The sequence below is a fragment of the Phoca vitulina genome, unplaced genomic scaffold, assembly GCF_004348235.1.
Source record: "Phoca vitulina isolate PV1807 unplaced genomic scaffold, GSC_HSeal_1.0 scaffold71, whole genome shotgun sequence".
In the NCBI taxonomy this organism is placed as follows: domain Eukaryota; kingdom Metazoa; phylum Chordata; class Mammalia; order Carnivora; family Phocidae; genus Phoca; species Phoca vitulina.
In genome coordinates, this window is record NW_022589774.1 from 4,314,496 (window position 1) to 4,331,679 (window position 17,184).

General features: G+C 39.4%; 1 protein-coding gene across 9 annotated transcripts in view; it reads right to left on the reverse strand.

Annotated features, from left to right (window-relative positions):
• Positions 1-4,967: 4,967 nt before the first annotated feature.
• The window catches only part of SPATA45 (spermatogenesis associated 45), a 44,036-nt gene continuing 31,819 nt past the window's right edge, over positions 4,968-17,184 (reverse strand). For 8 of the 9 annotated variants that reach the window (XM_032393045.1, XM_032393051.1, XM_032393050.1 and 5 more), the window contains 3 exons: positions 15,068-15,155; positions 10,172-10,486; positions 4,968-5,210 (listed from right to left, as the gene is read on the reverse strand). In XM_032393045.1, the coding sequence (XP_032248936.1) occupies positions 5,191-5,210; positions 10,172-10,448 (297 nt within the window). In that variant the 5' untranslated portion in view covers positions 10,449-10,486; positions 15,068-15,155 and the 3' untranslated portion in view covers positions 4,968-5,190. Of the gene's footprint in view, positions 5,211-10,171; positions 10,487-15,067; positions 16,633-17,184 lie in introns of those variants that run through there. The other variant, XM_032393047.1, reaches the window with a different exon arrangement.

Genomic DNA, 17,184 nt, shown 5'->3' on the forward strand with positions numbered 1-17,184 from the left:
TTTTATTTTATTTTATTTTTTTAAAGATTTTATTTATTTATTTGACAGAGAGAGACACAGCGAGAGGGAACACAAGCAGGGGGAGTGGGAGAGGGAGAAGCAGGCTCCTGGCAGAGCAGGGAGCCCGATGTAGGACTCGATCCCAGGACCCTGGGATCGTGACCTGAGCCAAAGGCAGACGCTTAACGACTGAGCCACCCAGGCGCCCCTAAAGTCCATTTTAACAGGCACCTTCTGCAATCAGTAGCTCCCTAAAGGAAGAAATCTATATGTAAATCCATTTTTATCTGCTTCTTCTAACTTTCTGATCTTAGGCCCAACTGGAAGCATTTATTTGTTAATAGAAGTTAAGGAGTCCGGAACTGTCATTGAAGTATCCAAAATTTTTAAAAATAGAGAGAAGGGGCACCTGGGTGGCTCAGTCGTTAAGCGTCTGCCTTCAGCTCAGGTCATGATCTCAGGGTCCTGGGATCGAGCCCCGGATCGGGCTCCCTGCTCCGCGGGAAGCCTGCTTCTCCCTCTCCCACTCCCCCTGCTTGTGTTCCCTCTCTCGCTGTGTCTCTCTTTGTCAAATAAATAAATAAATAAAAATCTTTAAAAAAAAAAAAATAGAGAAAACTTTTCATTGGTGGAATGAGTAAAACTCAGATATTTGGATTAGCTAGATATATAATTCTTGCATGAGTTAGATATATTTTTAAATGGCTGGAAAAACATCAAAAGGATAATAATATTTCACAATATGTGAAAATTATATGAAATTCAGATTTCAGTGTCCATAAAGTTTTATCGGGACACAGTTATGCTCATTCGTTTTCCTGTGTCTGTGTTCATTCTTCGGTGACAGAATTGACTATTTGCACCAGAGATCACATGGACGTAAAAACTAAAATACCTTTAGCCTTTTACAGAAAATGGTTTGCTGACCCCTGGCCTATACTTTTCAGAATAATGCCTGAGGCCCAGGGTGTCTCCTGGTCTGGAATTCAGCCCCTTAAAGAGGATCCAGTCACCTGAATTGAACTGGAAGGCTCACTCAGTCCCAACCAGAGCGGTGGTTCTCATTCCTGGCTGCACATCGGTATTACCAGGGGCGCTTTTAAAAAGTTCCCACATGTCTGGTCCGACCCAGATCATTTAAATGAGAATTGCTGGAATCGGGGTCTAGGGAAATGAATTTTTGAAAAGCTCACTAGATGTTTCTGAAGTGCAGCCAAAGTTGAGAGCCATGTGCTGGAAAATGGAGTGACTCCAAGAAAGGTGTTTGTGGTTGTGCCTTAAACTGCAGTGCTTTTCAAACTTTATACATAAGTCAACTGAGGATCTTGTTAAAAGACAGGTTCCATTTCAGTAGAGCTGGGGTGAAACCTGTGATGGGGTCCAAGGCAGGCCCCCCCAAATATGCCACTCTGCAATATTAATTATTTGGGTTATTTTGAATCAAAGTTACTTAAGAAGCAGCAGTGCAAGAAGGGCACTCTGAGCCTCCTTTGTCCTCCTGCAAGCAGGAAATCAATCTCCCCTGTGAAAGGTACCCTCCCAAATCAGGAGGTGAAGAGACATCCTTATCACCAGAGATAGGGAATTCAGCACTGAGAGGCTTAGTATAAACACTCATTTCTTCTTCACCAGTTTACTAGCCCAAGCCCAGACTTGTCTTGTCAGTTCCTCACAATTTTCTTGTTTCTTTGTCTGAAAGGTATACAAGTTCTGCTTTGGTCACTTCCTTTGAGTCTCATATTTTTGTGAGCTCTCCTATGAAATTAAATTTGCCTTTCTCCTGTTACTCTGTCTTACGTCAATTTAATTATTAGCCAGCCAAAGAACCTATAAAGGAAGAAGGAAAAGTTTTCCTCCCTTATACCTAAGATCCCATATTTCAAAAAACTTGCAGATATTGCAGATGCTGCTCATCTGCGACTAGCAGGGTGAGGGCAAGGACTTCATTGAACCTGTAGAACATATTCCATGAGTTGTATTTTTGCCTGCTTAGTAATGAGTAGTTGCTCGAAAGAGTTCTACTTCAGATATGGTAGTCAGCTAAGGCCTCTGAGGACATGACATGCTAGTTGAGTTGCTGAAGGGTGCAAAGGGGTCAGATCTGAGAAGAATGGGGAAAGAACTGCCCAGGCAGAGAGGAGCTGATGTGATGGCCCTACGGCAAGAAGGACTCACTTTTGAATGGCCTTTGTGACTACAGGGTGACAGAGATTGATACTGTTTGTTTCATTAATAGGAAAGATAATGTTTAAAAAGGAGATGCCTCCATTGATCCTTGCTGGGTATATCACCTTGAAATCAGTTCTCAGAAAATCAGAGGAATTCAGTCACCCTGAGAAGGAAAGCAATTCACAGGAAGATGAAAAGGAGTGTTAGCTGGGCCATACCGAAATAATGGGACACGGAGAGGACTTGTAACAGACTTTGCTAGGTTCCTCCCTATTCCACACCTAGTTCATATTGCCCTGTAGTTATTGATGGTGATAGTTCTCTTCCTGGAGCAGGTCCTCAATCTAAATTCTTTCAGGCAGTTAGGGGGAAGGTCAAAGTTTCTTCCTTAGTCTTTGAGGTCTTGCTGGTGTTCAGCTCAAGAGTCATCTGCATGCCAAAATGGCTGCCTACAGCAGCAATGGTGAGCCATGCTGAAGTCTTTTCTGGAGTACCAGGGGTGCCACGGGGGGCCTTCCTGCAGGAGCATTACTGGCCTTCACTTGGAAACTCACCTGCAGACAGCCATACAGAGATCCAGAGCAGAAAAGGAGGAAAATGCTGGTCCCCACATGTTTATGAGGGAACACGTGCATCAACAGATATGAAACATTACTGGGAGGGGGTAGAGGAGGTGACTGGACTCCTCGTGATTTCAGGTAGTCATGAGGGAGCAGAAGGCTAGCTGAAGACAGAGCAGAAGCTGACACCCTGCAACCTCCCCCCACCCGCACCCCCCACTCCTGGGTGGGACATGTGTGACATTCTTCCAGGAATCTCCCAACTATCTTAATGTTAATACTTTGCTAGAGGGGAAAACAACCTTAACATGACAATGGCAAGACCTCTGGTATCTTGTAGGTATCTTGTAGATCTGTCCTCTTTAGCATATGAAAGTTCTTTTGAAACCTCCCTTTTCCTTACTTCCCACAACTCCCGAGTATATAATCACCCCTCCTCAAGACCCCGGTGCAGCGCTCTTTCTGCCCACAGGTCCTGTCCCCGTGCTTTAATAAAACCACCTTTTTGCACCAAAGACGTCTCAAGAATTCTAGGTCATCGACTCCGGACCCCACCCCACTGAACCTCACCTATATTCCAAAACCCCATCTGTAGGGTCAGAGTCCGAAATATATACGGTTTTGTGACGTTTGAGTTTCTGGTTTTAGCCCTTGGCTGCCGAAGGATGTATAGAGGAAGAGGATGCGGAAACACCTATTAGGAAAAAGGGCTGGGGGAGGGAAGGCTTCCAGGAGAAGGTGGTATTTAAACTAAAGCGAGCCAAGTGAAGGGAGGATAACAATAAGGCAGAGAACCACAAATAGTTCCTTAAAACCTGGAGGAGAAGGTAGGAGGGGAATTACAGAGAAATGAGGTTAGAAGAATTGTTAATTATATAGTACATAACTGGACATTCATTCACTGTGTGTTTATTCCCCAGGATTCATATTAGAGTGAACCCAAGGAATGATGTTGTATCTGATGGTCTTTATTTGAGTTGCTCGGTGTTGGGAGATAGTTCTCCACAGAGCTCTCACATTTCTGCATGTCTTGGGAGCAGAGGCACCAACAGCTTTTGTTCCAGACTATCTCTTCAAGGATGTTTGTAGCCAAGGACCTTGGATGGCAGAAATAATGTCTCACTGGAACAGAGGGAAGGTTTATTTACCATCCAGTATAATAAAGTTTGGGTTTCTTAAGCTCAGGGGTCCTCAGGTGTGAGGCAAAACCTCTGTGTATGTGGCATCTATCTGGACAGTTCCATATTGCCATGGAGGGCAAGGGGGACCCACCTAAACAGGAGGCTTGTGCTACTTGCTGTGCTTGGAGTAATAAAGTCCTTTGCCTCAGAGCTAGGAGTCTTCTGCTTTCTGTCAAAGCTCATGAAGCTGTGGTAAGCTAACCTTCAAAGCTCTTGACACTAGGTGTTTGCCTTCTTGAGAAGCAAAAAATTAGTTTTGGGTCTGGCTTTTTTTTTTTTTTTTTAACATCAAGAGTTAATGAATCTTATCCATATTGGGCACTTGTGAAGTCCTAGCTGAGGTAGGATTTTAGGCCAGTTGAAGAATCCATATCCCTTCTAATACAAAAATACTCTGGTTTATGAATCTGAGCTTTCTGTGGAAGCAAAGGGCAACTAAATACAAGGTGAATATTTCACTGATGTAAAGACAAATGCCAAGAAGCCAGGCAGTGCTTGGCTTACCAAATGGAATAGGCTATGACCTCAGCCTACAACATGGAACACACACCAGCTTAAAATCAAAAAATAGTCTGCTATCCAGGAAACAATGACACAGAGGTGATGGTAGCCAAATGGGGTTTCGCCACAAGATGATTCTGGCAATGCCCACTTTGGAGCTGGGCAATGAAATAGAACAGAAGTCTATAGGCACCTTATATTACCTTCTCAAGTATGTACTTCTTCAAATTATCAAAATCGCAGCTTTAACAGAGTAAGTTAATGCAATTACGCAATAGAAGCAAGTGTTAGCTTTGAGAAACTTGAGTCTTCAACTTGACTAGTGGGATTGGTCAACACATCTACTAATTTCAAAAACAAGCTATTTAAACATTCTAGGTTAGGGGCACCTGGCTGGCTCAGTTGGAAGAGCATGCGACTCTTGGTCTTGTGGTTGTGGGTTCGAGCCCCATGTTGGGTGTAGAGATTACTTAAATAAATAAACTTAAAAAAAATAATAAAACATTTTAACTTACAAAAGAGAAGATCACTGTAAAGTGAACTTTTTGGTCATTCATCTTTGAAACTATCTTTAATCACTCAAAACCTTTCCAGAACATCCCAAGTCTAAATAATGGTTTGGAATGAATAAAGATATGTTTTATGTGACAATAAAATGTTTTCTTGGTGATCCAGTGAATAATTTTTTTTGCTTCTTTTATAATTAATATTTGTAAATAAGACAGACATTGAAGAAGGATCAAAGAGATTATATTTCTTTGTGTCTCTGGAGATGCACTTTATCCAAATATGGCATTATCTGAAAAATAAAAAGAAGTAGTTATTGATAACATATAATACATTTCATAGTTCCAGAATAACCCTAAAGGCAGAGAGGATGAGTACTGCTTCACAGATACAGAAAGGAAGGCTTAGAAACATTAAATGACTAAGCGCATGACATTAGTCAATGGCAGAAGCAGAACTTGAACCCAAGTGCAATGGACTGAATGTTTATGCCCCCCCATCACCCCAAATTCTTATGTTGAAACCCTAATGAGAGTGTGATGGTGTCAAGAGCTGGGGCTTTTGGGAGATAATTAAGTCATGAGGGTGGAGTCCTCATAAATGGGATTAGTGCCCTTAGAAGAAGAGGCCAGAGAGCTAGCTAGCTCTTTCTGCCGTGTGACAACACAGCAAGAAAACAGCCCTCTCTAAGCCAGGAAGAGGGCATTCGTCAAGAACCCGACCGTTTTGGCACCCCAATTTCAGAATTCCAGCCTCCAGAACTGTGAGAAATAAATGTTGTTTCAGCCATCCCATCTGTTGTAAACTAACAGCCTGAACTAAGATACCTGCATCTTCTGTTTTTAAGGCTAGTATGCCCCTCTTTGGGCCTCCACATCTCCAAGTGGAAGACTGAGAAGAGAGCTTGGAGATCTCCAGCTAAGAAAACCTGTTCCCTGGTCTTTATATCCCTATTGATAGAAGCAAAGAGGAGTCCCCAGAACCCCAAGCACTCTTAGCAAAGTCCCAACCATTCTCAGCTTTAACACTCATGGCCTCACCACTACTTGAGACCATTAAGACTAATCTCATTCTGTTCGTTTTTTTTTTTAAAGATTTTATTTATTTATTTGACAGAGACACAGCGAGAGAGGGAACACAAGCAGGGGGAGTGGGAGAGGGAGCAGGGAGCCCGATGCGGGGCTCCATCCCAGGACCCTGGGACCATGACCTGCACCGAAGGCAGACGCTTAATGATTGAGCCACCCAGGCGCCCCCTCATTCTGTTCTTTATCCCTGTTTACTTGGGCTACCTCAAGAAGCCAGGAGTTCTGAGAGAGAGACAAACCAAGAAACAGACTCAACTATAGAGTCATACGATATGGATACCAGTGGTGGGGGGATGGTTCAAATAGGTGATGGGGATTAAAGAGTATACTTATCATGATGAAAAAAATAATAAAATAAAAATAATGGGGAAAAAAGGAAGCCAGGAGTTCTGGGTTGCCCCACATCTCCTGATGCTAAACACATAGCTCTATGAGCAGCAGTGCAACCCCTACCCAGCACTTCCTCTTCACTCCCAGCCTGCTGCTTTATGTTCCTCCATATCACTTACCCACTTAAAAATTCCCTGCCTCTATCCACTCAAGTACCCACTGAAATCTAAGTTTTATGAGGCAGGGGTTTTATCTATCACTGTACTGCCAAGCAGAGAACAGTGCCATAAAAATTTGCCGAATGAATGTGCTTCTTCCTCTAACATAGGTATGTACGAAGGAAAAGAGCGTTTTCTAATTCTTACTGTATATATCCAGCAAAATGTACCTTCTTATTATCCTCTTCTATTTCTAAAGATTATTCTGCAACAACAAATGTGCCATGGGAAACTCTAGGTTTGTGAGCCATCGCCCAAGAGCACAGCTACTGGTCTCGAGAGGAATGAGGTAAGATTTACCATTACTTCTGGAAAAATACATTCTATGTCCCAGTATTTATTCAGTCATCAAATGAATATTTTCTGAGTGCCTAATTAATGCCAGACACCATTCTAGGAACGGAATGGATAAAGCAGTGAAAAAACAGACACCATCAAGGAGCATAGGGAGTGACAAACACTGTAGCCAGGTCTGGTGTTACAAGATGGGTGTCTCCAACTCAGGAGAAAGGTCAGGGCCGGAAATAGAAATGTGCAGGATAGAGATGAGATTTTCAAGTTCTGTAACAGTTGAAGACCAGCAATCTGTCTCATTGAGATCACCTAAAAACTAAGTGTAGATGATGAGAAGTGGGCCATCTTACAGAAAAAGGATGTGATTTTACAGTTAATGATGTTTATCATTCAACTCAATACATATTTGTTGATGGTTTACTGGAGTAATATGTTCATCAAATTTTATAAGGAATGTCCCATCTCCTTATTTTTACAAATGAGGATTTTTTTTCTGGCCTCCTGGGAGGAGGTATTCTCTCATATCTGTTCTCAGTCTAGTGTGGTGGGGCTGAACTTTTGGTTTGGAATGTGGTAAGTTCTCTTTTGGGCTGAGTTTAACTTTCACTGATTTTAAGCCAATTTCTCCAGTATAGATAGTTTTCCAGTGACAAAGTGACAAAGCCAATTTTTACCTCCATCCGTCTCTCAATCGATATAAACTGAGGAATAGAAGGATATTGTTTTTTCAAGCCTCTACAGTATTCAGAATAAAGTAGACACTCAAAAAAATGTCAGCACCCTTCTCTATACCCACATACTTTCTACTTGTGGGAAAAAAAAAAAAAAGCCCCCAATATCTCTTATTTATCTAAAGTTGAAACCAGAGACCTTAAGTTTCAAGTAGAGATTAATGGGGAAAAAATTCTAATGAGCTTTTGAGAATACACAGTACTGGGTCAATAATTACCTACCATTTGTTCAAACAGGTAGTTCTCAAGCTTTTTGGTCTCAAGATCCATTATATTCTTAAAAATTATTAAAAACCCTATCAGGGGCGCCTGGGTGGCTCAGTCGTTAAGCGTCTGCCTTCGGCTCAGGTCATGATCCCAGGGTCCTGGGATCGAGCCCCGCATCGGGCTCCCCGCTCAGCGGGAAGCCTGCTTCTCCCTCTCCCAGTCCCCATGCTTGTGTTCCCTCTCTCACTGTGTCTCTCTCTGTCAAATAAATAAAATCTTTAAAAAAATAAATAAATAAATAAATAAATAAATAAAAACCCTATCAAAGTTTTGTTCATGTGTGTTGTACCTCTCAATATTTACCACATTAGAAATTTAAATGGAGAAAAAATTTAAAGCTCAAGAATACAAGTCAACATTCCATTTAATGGTCAGAAAAATGATGTGATTGCATATCATACTGCTTCTGGAAAACTCTATTGTACTCCCATGAGAGTATAAAAGGTAAGTAATATCTCAGCATTATTATGAAAATAGCTTTGACCCTGTGGGTCCCTGAAAAGACCTGAATACACAGGGGTTCCCCAGACCACCCTTTCAGAACTACCAACTTAGATTAAAAAAGAAAAAGCATGTATTTACATTCCAATTACCATAACCTTTAAATTAGGTCTATGCTGTGCGTCTGGGTGGCTCAGTTGGTTAAGCAACTGCCTTCAGCTCAGGTCATGATCCTGGAGTCCTGGGATCGAGTCCGTCAGGCTCCCTGCTCAGCGGGGAGTCTGCTTCTCCCTCTGCCCCTCCTCCCTCTCATGCTCTCTCTCATTCTCTCTCTCAAATAAATAAATAAAAATCTTAAAAAAAAAAATTAGGTCTATGCTTATTCTGTATCTCATCATCATAAAATTGAATTTCTGTTTGACTCTGCTTACTTAAAAGAAACAAAGAGCTTTTCTGCAATATTTAAAGGTTTGTTTCAATGTTCCAGAATTGTTGGTTTATAACCTTGATATCATTAATGTTGGCTATGGAAATTATGTTTGTTAGACTCTGTTTTGTAGAAAACCATGTGTATTCACGTAAAGTGGTAAACTATGTTTGTCATAGAAGGTGGATATTACCAACCACCATTAAGCTTGTGAGAATTAACCTACTAGTTGTGGCTTACCTCATCTAGTTCCAAGTAATTCAAGCAGAATAAAAGATTGTGCAGATCCACTTAGAATTAGAACACTAGATGCACTCCTCCTTGTAAAGAGTTATTTTTTGAGTAAAATAAACACATGGCTGTTACAGATTAACTTTGAAGCACAATGGAGAATCTCAGTTTCCCATGCCACACTGTATCACCTCTCTATCCCATTTACTAAGAGCTTGGGGCAAATGAAAAGTCACAACTCCTTCATCAAGTTAATCTTGTTGAAGTTAAATCTCTAAAATAGTGATTCTTGGGGCGCCTGGATGGCTCAGTCGTTAAGCGTCTGCCTTCAGCTCAGGTCATGATCCCAGGGTCCTGGGATTGAGCCCCACATCGGGCTCCCTGCTAAGCAGGGAGCCCGCTTCTCCCTCTCCCTCGCTCCCCCTGCTTGTGTTCCTGCTCTCGCTCTCTCTCTCTCTGTCAAATAAATGAATAAAATCTTATAAATAAATAAATAAATAAAATAAAATAAAATAGTGATTCTTTTGTTTCTGATCTAACTTAATCATGTGTTGTTTGTATTTAATACAATTACACTCTTTTTTCTTTTTACATAAATGACAAAATGCCATCAGTTGCTTATCTTGACTTAGGAACAAGTGTTCCCAATCAATAGTAGTTACCCTTTCTCTTCCTCCTCCTGCAAAATAATATCACTACCACCGCAAACCCCCATGCCAACCTCCTTCCACACTTTATTATTGTGACTCAGGGCTTCTTGTTTGATATTTGTCATCAAAATAGTTTCTATTGTATCTCAATTTTGCATGTGAAATTTTTGCATAGGCAACAGAAATTGGTGAGAGGAGGTCTCTGGAGTTTTTGTGGTCTCTTATAATTATCTACAACGGCTTTTCTCTAAATATGGTTCTCAGGCCATCAGCATCAGCATCTCCTTAGCCTGCTGAAAAATGCAGATTCTGGGGACCAAAGGAGAGCCTACTGAATGAGTCAGTCTGGAGGTGGAGTTTGGGATTCTCTAAGCACAAGAAACTGAGAATCTCTGATCTCTAGTAGATCTTATATCAAAGAACCTTGTTTACTGATGCTTTTTACTTCAGACAGATTTCCTTTAAACTATCCCAGAGAGATACTTCCTGAAACTCTCTCAACCCCAGAAACTCTCCCCAAGTTTACTTATAAATCCCTCCTGTCAATTGGGTGGGAATGCTACCACAACAACTCACTTTTTGCAGGAAAGTGCTTTTTCTCCGTGTGAGCAAGGAGACTCAGTGTGAGCCAGGAGCTCCTGCCACTATCAGGAACATATTCTTTGATTTGGGTGTGAGTTGAGGGCATATAGGCACCACTGAAATGCCTCTTTTGAACTCTCAGTAAACTGACTTGATTGCTTCTTTCCACAAGGCAGTTGGATTCACGCTTTTCATTTATCTCCTTCAGGAGACATTGTTCGCTTTCTTTGAGCTTTGTAATTATTTCACTGGTTCTGTTCATAGAAGTCATTATGCTGACAAACCAGTCATCAAGTGATTCTTACTGTCCTGCAAACAAATGACAAAATACTATCAGTGGTTGCTTGACCTAGCGGCCAGTCTTCAGTCAGTTCCTCTTTCTCCTCCTGTAAAATACCACTACCGCTGTGCTGTGCCCCTCACTCCATATCTCACTCCATTTTTATTATTGTTTCCGAAGATCTTTTTGGTTTTTGATATTTCTTCAGGAAAAAAAAATCATAAAAAGAGGATTTTACATTGAACACTACATCAAAAACTAATGATGTACTATATGTTGGCTAATTGAATTTAAGTAAATAAAAGAAGAAAAAAGAGGATTTTAGTAAGAGAATATATTTTGTTTTTGAAACGCTATGTATTGATTCTTGCTTTAAGGGACAATGAGAGTCCCTTAAAGCGTATTGTAATATGACTAATACATATTCATTGTAGAAAATTAAGAAAATGCATAAAAGCATAAGGTAGACAAGCTAAAATCACTCTTTTTTTTTAAAGATTTTATTTATTTATTTGACAGAGACACAACGAGAGAGGGAACACAGGCAGGGGGAGTGGGAGAGGGAGAAGCAGGCTTCCCAAGGAGCAGGGAGCCCTATGTGGGGTTCCATCCCAGGACCCCGGGATCATGACCTGAGCTGAAGGCAGACGCTTAATGACTGAGCCACCCAGGCGCCCCACTAAAATCACTCTTGATCCAGAGACAACCAAATTAACATTTTGGATGTTTCTTTCCCAATAAATATCCAAAGGGATTTTATTATAAAAAGTACAGAAAAAGACATTAAAATGGCTATGGCAGAACATAAACTTAAAAACGTAAAATGTTAAGTATTTAGGAAGATTTTGCTTGTTAGGACTATCAATTTGTCTTTTCAGACATATGAGTGCTTAAAAATCAAATATGTTCAATTTACAAAAGAAGTTTAAAATATTTAAATATTTAAAGCATTAACTAAGTTTGTAAATGGACTAATTACTTAGAAGTGTTTAGTCTTTTCAACTTGGTTAACTGAACATTAATTTCAGAGAAAATGAGGATATTCTATATATAAAAATAACTCAATTTATAGATAGAATATAAGAATTATATGTTGAAATCAAAGGCTGACAGAAAGGTTTTTAATGTTTTAATTTTATAAAATCAATATTAATTTGAAATCCAAGTAACTATATAGTCCTTTCTACACACAAAGGCTACTCTCAGACATTAAAAAAACAATCTCACATAAACATTTTATATCGATGAACAGAACTTTCTTTTAAGTGACTATGGTGGACTCGATTATTCAGACATAACTCCCAGTGAAAACTACTAAAAATTCTGGGGAAAATTTTTTTTTAATTTGTTAATAATGAAATGATAAGAGAGTTAGAAAATATCAGGTCCAAAATGAAGGAAAGCAAGAACAAGGACATAGAGAGGTAGACAGAACCTGCGCTTGCCTGAGGACATTTTCTAATCCTGGAGGTTAATAAAGAAGTCATTTTGCTAGCCTAGAGGGCAAGGGACAGAAAAATCAAAGCTCAAAGCCTATGCACAGTGGAGACCCTAAAGTAGACCTTTTCCATATTAAGTTGGCATCCAAAGGGCTACCCCCTCAGGGTGAGAGTGAATAAGAAATAAACTCACATTCCATCACGAACTTGCAGGAAGAATGTTGCTTTAGCACTAGGCACAGCTCTGGGGGAAAATCCCTCCCTGAAAAGTTGTAAGTGCTTCCTGACTCTCACATTGATTTTCAACCCAAATTCAAAGCTAGGGCGGTTACAAGAAACGTCAAGCTGAAAAGCAAGAATGGTGCAAGAAACATCAAGCTGTGAAGCAAGGGTGTAGCAAGAATTTAGCTAAAGGGGTTCCAGGCTGGGAGTACATCCAAGTGACTGACAGAAGCAAACTCAAATCTTTTCTGGAAGAACTTCATCCTAGGCCTCGGGGAATCCCCAGTACTTTTTCAAAGACAACAAAGAGCACACAGCCAAGGATAAGCAATCAAGCACAAGGGTAGATGAGGCATCATAAAGTGAGAACAACAGTAACAAAACCATGAAATCTACATACGGGAGAAGCATCAGATGAATTATAGAACAATTACACAGACTACATCTAAAGAAACGAGAAAATAAGTTTGCAGCTATCTTCAGGAAACAAGAAGCCAAAAAGAATTTCTAGAAATGAGAAAATGTTATTAAATAACACTTCATATAGGTTTAGCAGTAGATACGGATTCAGATGAAGAGATAATTAGAGGACTGGGAGATAAATCAGAAGTCATTATCCTGAATGCAGCATAGAAGGACAAAAAAGGACAAAAAGTATGAAAAAGCTAAATATGTGGAGGACACAGTGAGAAGGTCAAACCTACAGGAGATGGGAAATCCAGAGGACAAAAATGAGGCAGAGACAAGATTTAAAAAGATGTTTGAGAAATATCCAGAACTGACAAATGATACCACCCCAGAGACTCAAGAAGCTTAAAGAATAGCAGTCAAGATTTTATTTTATTTTATTATTTTATTTTATTTTATTTTACTTTTTTTAAAGATTTTATTTATTTGACAGAGAGAGAGAGGTAGCAAGAGCAGGAACACAAGCAGGGGAGTGGGAGAGGGAGAAGCAGGCTTCCCGCTGAGCAGGGAACCCGATGCGGGGCTCGATCCCAGCACCCTGGGATCATGACCTGAGCCGAAGGCAGACGCTTAACAACTGAGCCACCCAGGCACCCCTAGATTTTTTTTTAATCCACACTTAAATCATAGTGGAATTTGGAAAAAAAGGAAATCTTATAAGCAATGAGAGAATAAAAGGAAGGGCAGTTAAACTAACAGCTGACTTTTCAAAAAGGAACAATAGAAGCCATAAAACAGAGAAATTATATTTTCAATGCGGTAAAGAAGTTATACAGATGGTAAAGTCAGCACACAGAGAGATGCTCAGCATCATCAATCATTAGGGAAATGTAAATCAATACTACAGTGAGATACTGCCTATCAGTAGAATGGCTGAAATTAAAAAGATCGACCAAATCAAGTGCTGGTGAAGATGTAGAGGACTGGAACTCTCAGACACTACTAGTGAGGTTGTAAAATGGTACAACTGTTTGGAAAACAGTGCGGTAGTTAAAAAGTTAAACATTGGGCGCCTGGGTGGCTCAGTCGTTAAGCGTCTGCCTTCGGCTCAGGTCATGATTCCAGGGTCCTGGGATCGAGCCCCACATCGGGCTCCCTGCTCTGCGGGAAGCCTGCTTCTCCCTCTCCCACTCCCCCTGCTGTGTTCCTGCTCTCGCTGTCTCTCTCTCTGTCAAATAAATAAATAAAATCTTTAAAAAAAAAAAAAAAAGTTAAATATTTATCTGCCATATGTTCTAGTCCGGAGTATTTACCCAACAAAAGTGAAAGTCTCTATACAAGTGTATGAAGAAACTATTTGTACACAAGAAAATTTATATATGAATGTTCATCACAGCTTTATTTTTATGAGCCAATAAGTTCTACCAACCCAAATATCCATCAACAGTTGAATGGATAAACAAATTATCGTATATCCACACAATGGACACTACTCAGTTATAAAAAAGGAATATATTATTGCTACACACTATAACATGGATGAATCTCAATGTAATTATGCTGAGTGAAAAAAAAATCCAGACAAGAAAGAATATATACTATATGATTCCCTTCATGTAAAATGCTAGGAAATGTGAACTACTCTACTGGGACAGCAGATCAGTGTTTGCCTGGGAATGGGAAGGGGTTGAGGACAAGGGCAGCAGACAGGGGTTATAAAGGGACATGAGTAAACTCTTGGGGGTGATGACTATGTTCATTATTTTGATTGTGGTGATGGTTTCATGGGTGTATATATATGTCAAAGTTTACAAGATTGTACTTTAAACATGTACAGTCTATCATATGTTAATTACATCTCAATAAAACTGTTAAATAAAATTGGAATCAGCACCTAGCACATTGCCTAATGCATATCAGGTGGTTAATAAATATTTGTTGAATGAATGAAAAGTATATTACTTATAAATCTTGACTCCTATTCTCTCACTATTATATCATGAGAATTTTTCATGCCATTACATATATGTCATTCATAATAAAAATGAAATATTTGATGACAGTGTGGTAGTCTTTCATATGGACTTAAAATAATATATTTGATTAGTCCATTTATTGTTAGACTTGTAGGTTGCTTACACTTTGAAAAATACACTTTGAAACACACTGAAGTGACAAAAATCACACAAACACACACTATTTTAGGAAACCTGCCAGAGTCATCGTTTGTCATTCCTGGATACACAAAAGGAGAAGAGGTATGTTTCAAAGTTCTCTGGCTAACACATAAATCTTACATGTGTTTGTACTTGCAGAAAATAGTTGTCCCTAAACAAAAGGAAATGGTTTAAGGGAGAATGGAATTTGAACTTTTTTCCCCCTCCCCCTGTCCAAAGCCCAAGGAAGACTAGAATTTTCTGAAAGATGGTAAAGAATTGTCTCAAGCAGTTATTGCCACAATAATGCTGCAAAACTCAACAGCATACAACAATAAACATTTATTCTCATGCTCAGTGGTGGATTGAGCTGGGCTGGGCTCACCTGAGAACTTGGCTTCTGGCTTGAAGTTCTGGCTGGGCTTGGCTCCCCGGTGAAGGTTGAGCTTAGGTCTGCTCCCAAAATTTTAGGACTGGGAAAAACAAGAAAAGCTATTTTCCTTTAATCCAACATGTCAGATGGGATCTAAATCTCTTATCCTTATTTTGTTTCTAGGAATTTTAATAGCATAAGAGAATTTTTTTTTTTTTTAAGGTAAAGGATATGAGAAGAAAACAATTTTTTCTTGAACTGCAGTTTCATTTTCCCACCTCTGGCAGGCACATCATTTCCATTTCCCATTTCTGTTTCCTATCTCCCTGAAAAATCCTCAAGCTTAGGCAGCATATCTTTCACAATAAAATTGGAGTTCAAGCTCATATAATGTAGGAGCCCAATAAAAAGCAATTGACAAATTGACCTTCTTAAATGTATAAATCCAGTAATATTTGCTCACAAATATAAAAGATAATACACAACCCACCAGAAAATGATCCCTTGGTATTCAAATGATTTAAGTAAACTTTCTCTTTAGACAAGATGTCAATTGCAGACATGAAAAGAGAAAAGATGCCTTTTCAGCATTGGATCTAGCAAGTTTAAATTGAAGGAAGACAAAATATTTTACACACTCAATTAACACTAAAGAATTAAATTGGCCTCAACAAAGCTAACTCTATTCCAATCACCAATTATTATCCAGTGTAGTGGAAACAAAATATGGTTTTATTCAAATAGTTTAAATACCTTATTGTTGTCATCAGTTTCAACTTACTTTTACTAGAGATACTAATTTATCAGAATTTAAACTTTTTGAATTATATCCTCTCTAACACTTTTACTGTTTATCCTCTCTAGGGGTTGAAATCAAATTGGGACATGACTAAAGGAAAAGAAAAGAAAACAAGGTATGTTTTTATATGTCATACAAAATAACTGTATGACCTTAGTTAAGTGACCTTCTCTGGGCACTCAGTTTCCTTATATGTTAATTGGAAATAATATCCAACTCACAGAGTGTCATAAGGATTAAATGACCTAATATAGCCAATCCTCAATAAATGGTAACTTTAATATATCAATTAGGCACTGTGAAATAAAGGATTTGTTCAATTGGATAAGTTGGGGAAATTTGTCCCTCCAGTTATTTTTTGTCCCTCCAGTTATTTTTTGTTTTGTTTTGTTTGTTTGTCCCTCCAGTTATTGATCTGTTTACTTGCTATGCAGCCAGGATCAGCTACATAATTTGTGGGGCCCAGTGAAAAATGAAATTGTAGGGCCCCTTATTGAAAATTCATTGAAAATTTCAAGATGGCAACAGCAGAGCATTAAACCAACTGTGGGGCCCTTTTGAGCATAGGGTCCCTGTGTTAGTGCAGAGGTCACATGCCTATGAAACTGACTCTGTGTATTACATAGTAACAGGATGACTTCTATGATTAATTCACCCAGTTTTAGTCTTTTAAACAGAGATAAGTAACGTGAACAACCTATGGCTCTTTAAAGGGCTTTGAGTAGCGCCTGGCTGGCTCAGTTGGTGGAGCATGTGACTCTTGATCTCAGGGTTGTAAGTTCAAGCCCCACATTGGTTGTAGAGATTACTTAAAAAAATAAAATAAAATCTTTTTTTTTCTTTTTTAAAGATTCCACTTATTTATTCATGAGAGACAGAGCGAGAGACAAAGGCAGAGGGAGAAGCAGGCTCCCAAGGAGCAGGGAGCCCGATGTGGGACTCGATCCCAGGACCCTGAGATCATGACCTGAGCCGAAGGCAGACGTTTAACCGTCTGAGCCACCCAGGCGCCCAAAATAAAATAAAATCTTAAAAAAACCCAAAAATTAAGAAAAGGGCTTTGAAAATATTAAGGATTTACAGAGAGAACATCTTCATTATTCATGGAGTCCATATTAGCAAAATTGTCTACTCATAAAAATTTGTTATCTCAAAATCAATACTTGTGGCATTTTCATCATCATTCCCAGAAATGCACAGAGTAGCAAAAATTTTAGTCTCCTTGATGTGCATATTCCCAGCTAAGGTCAAACAAGGGGATACTCTGCGTTCTTGCTTCAGCTCTCATACTGTAAACAAGTGTCCTTTTCCTGATCTATTTAGTGTCATT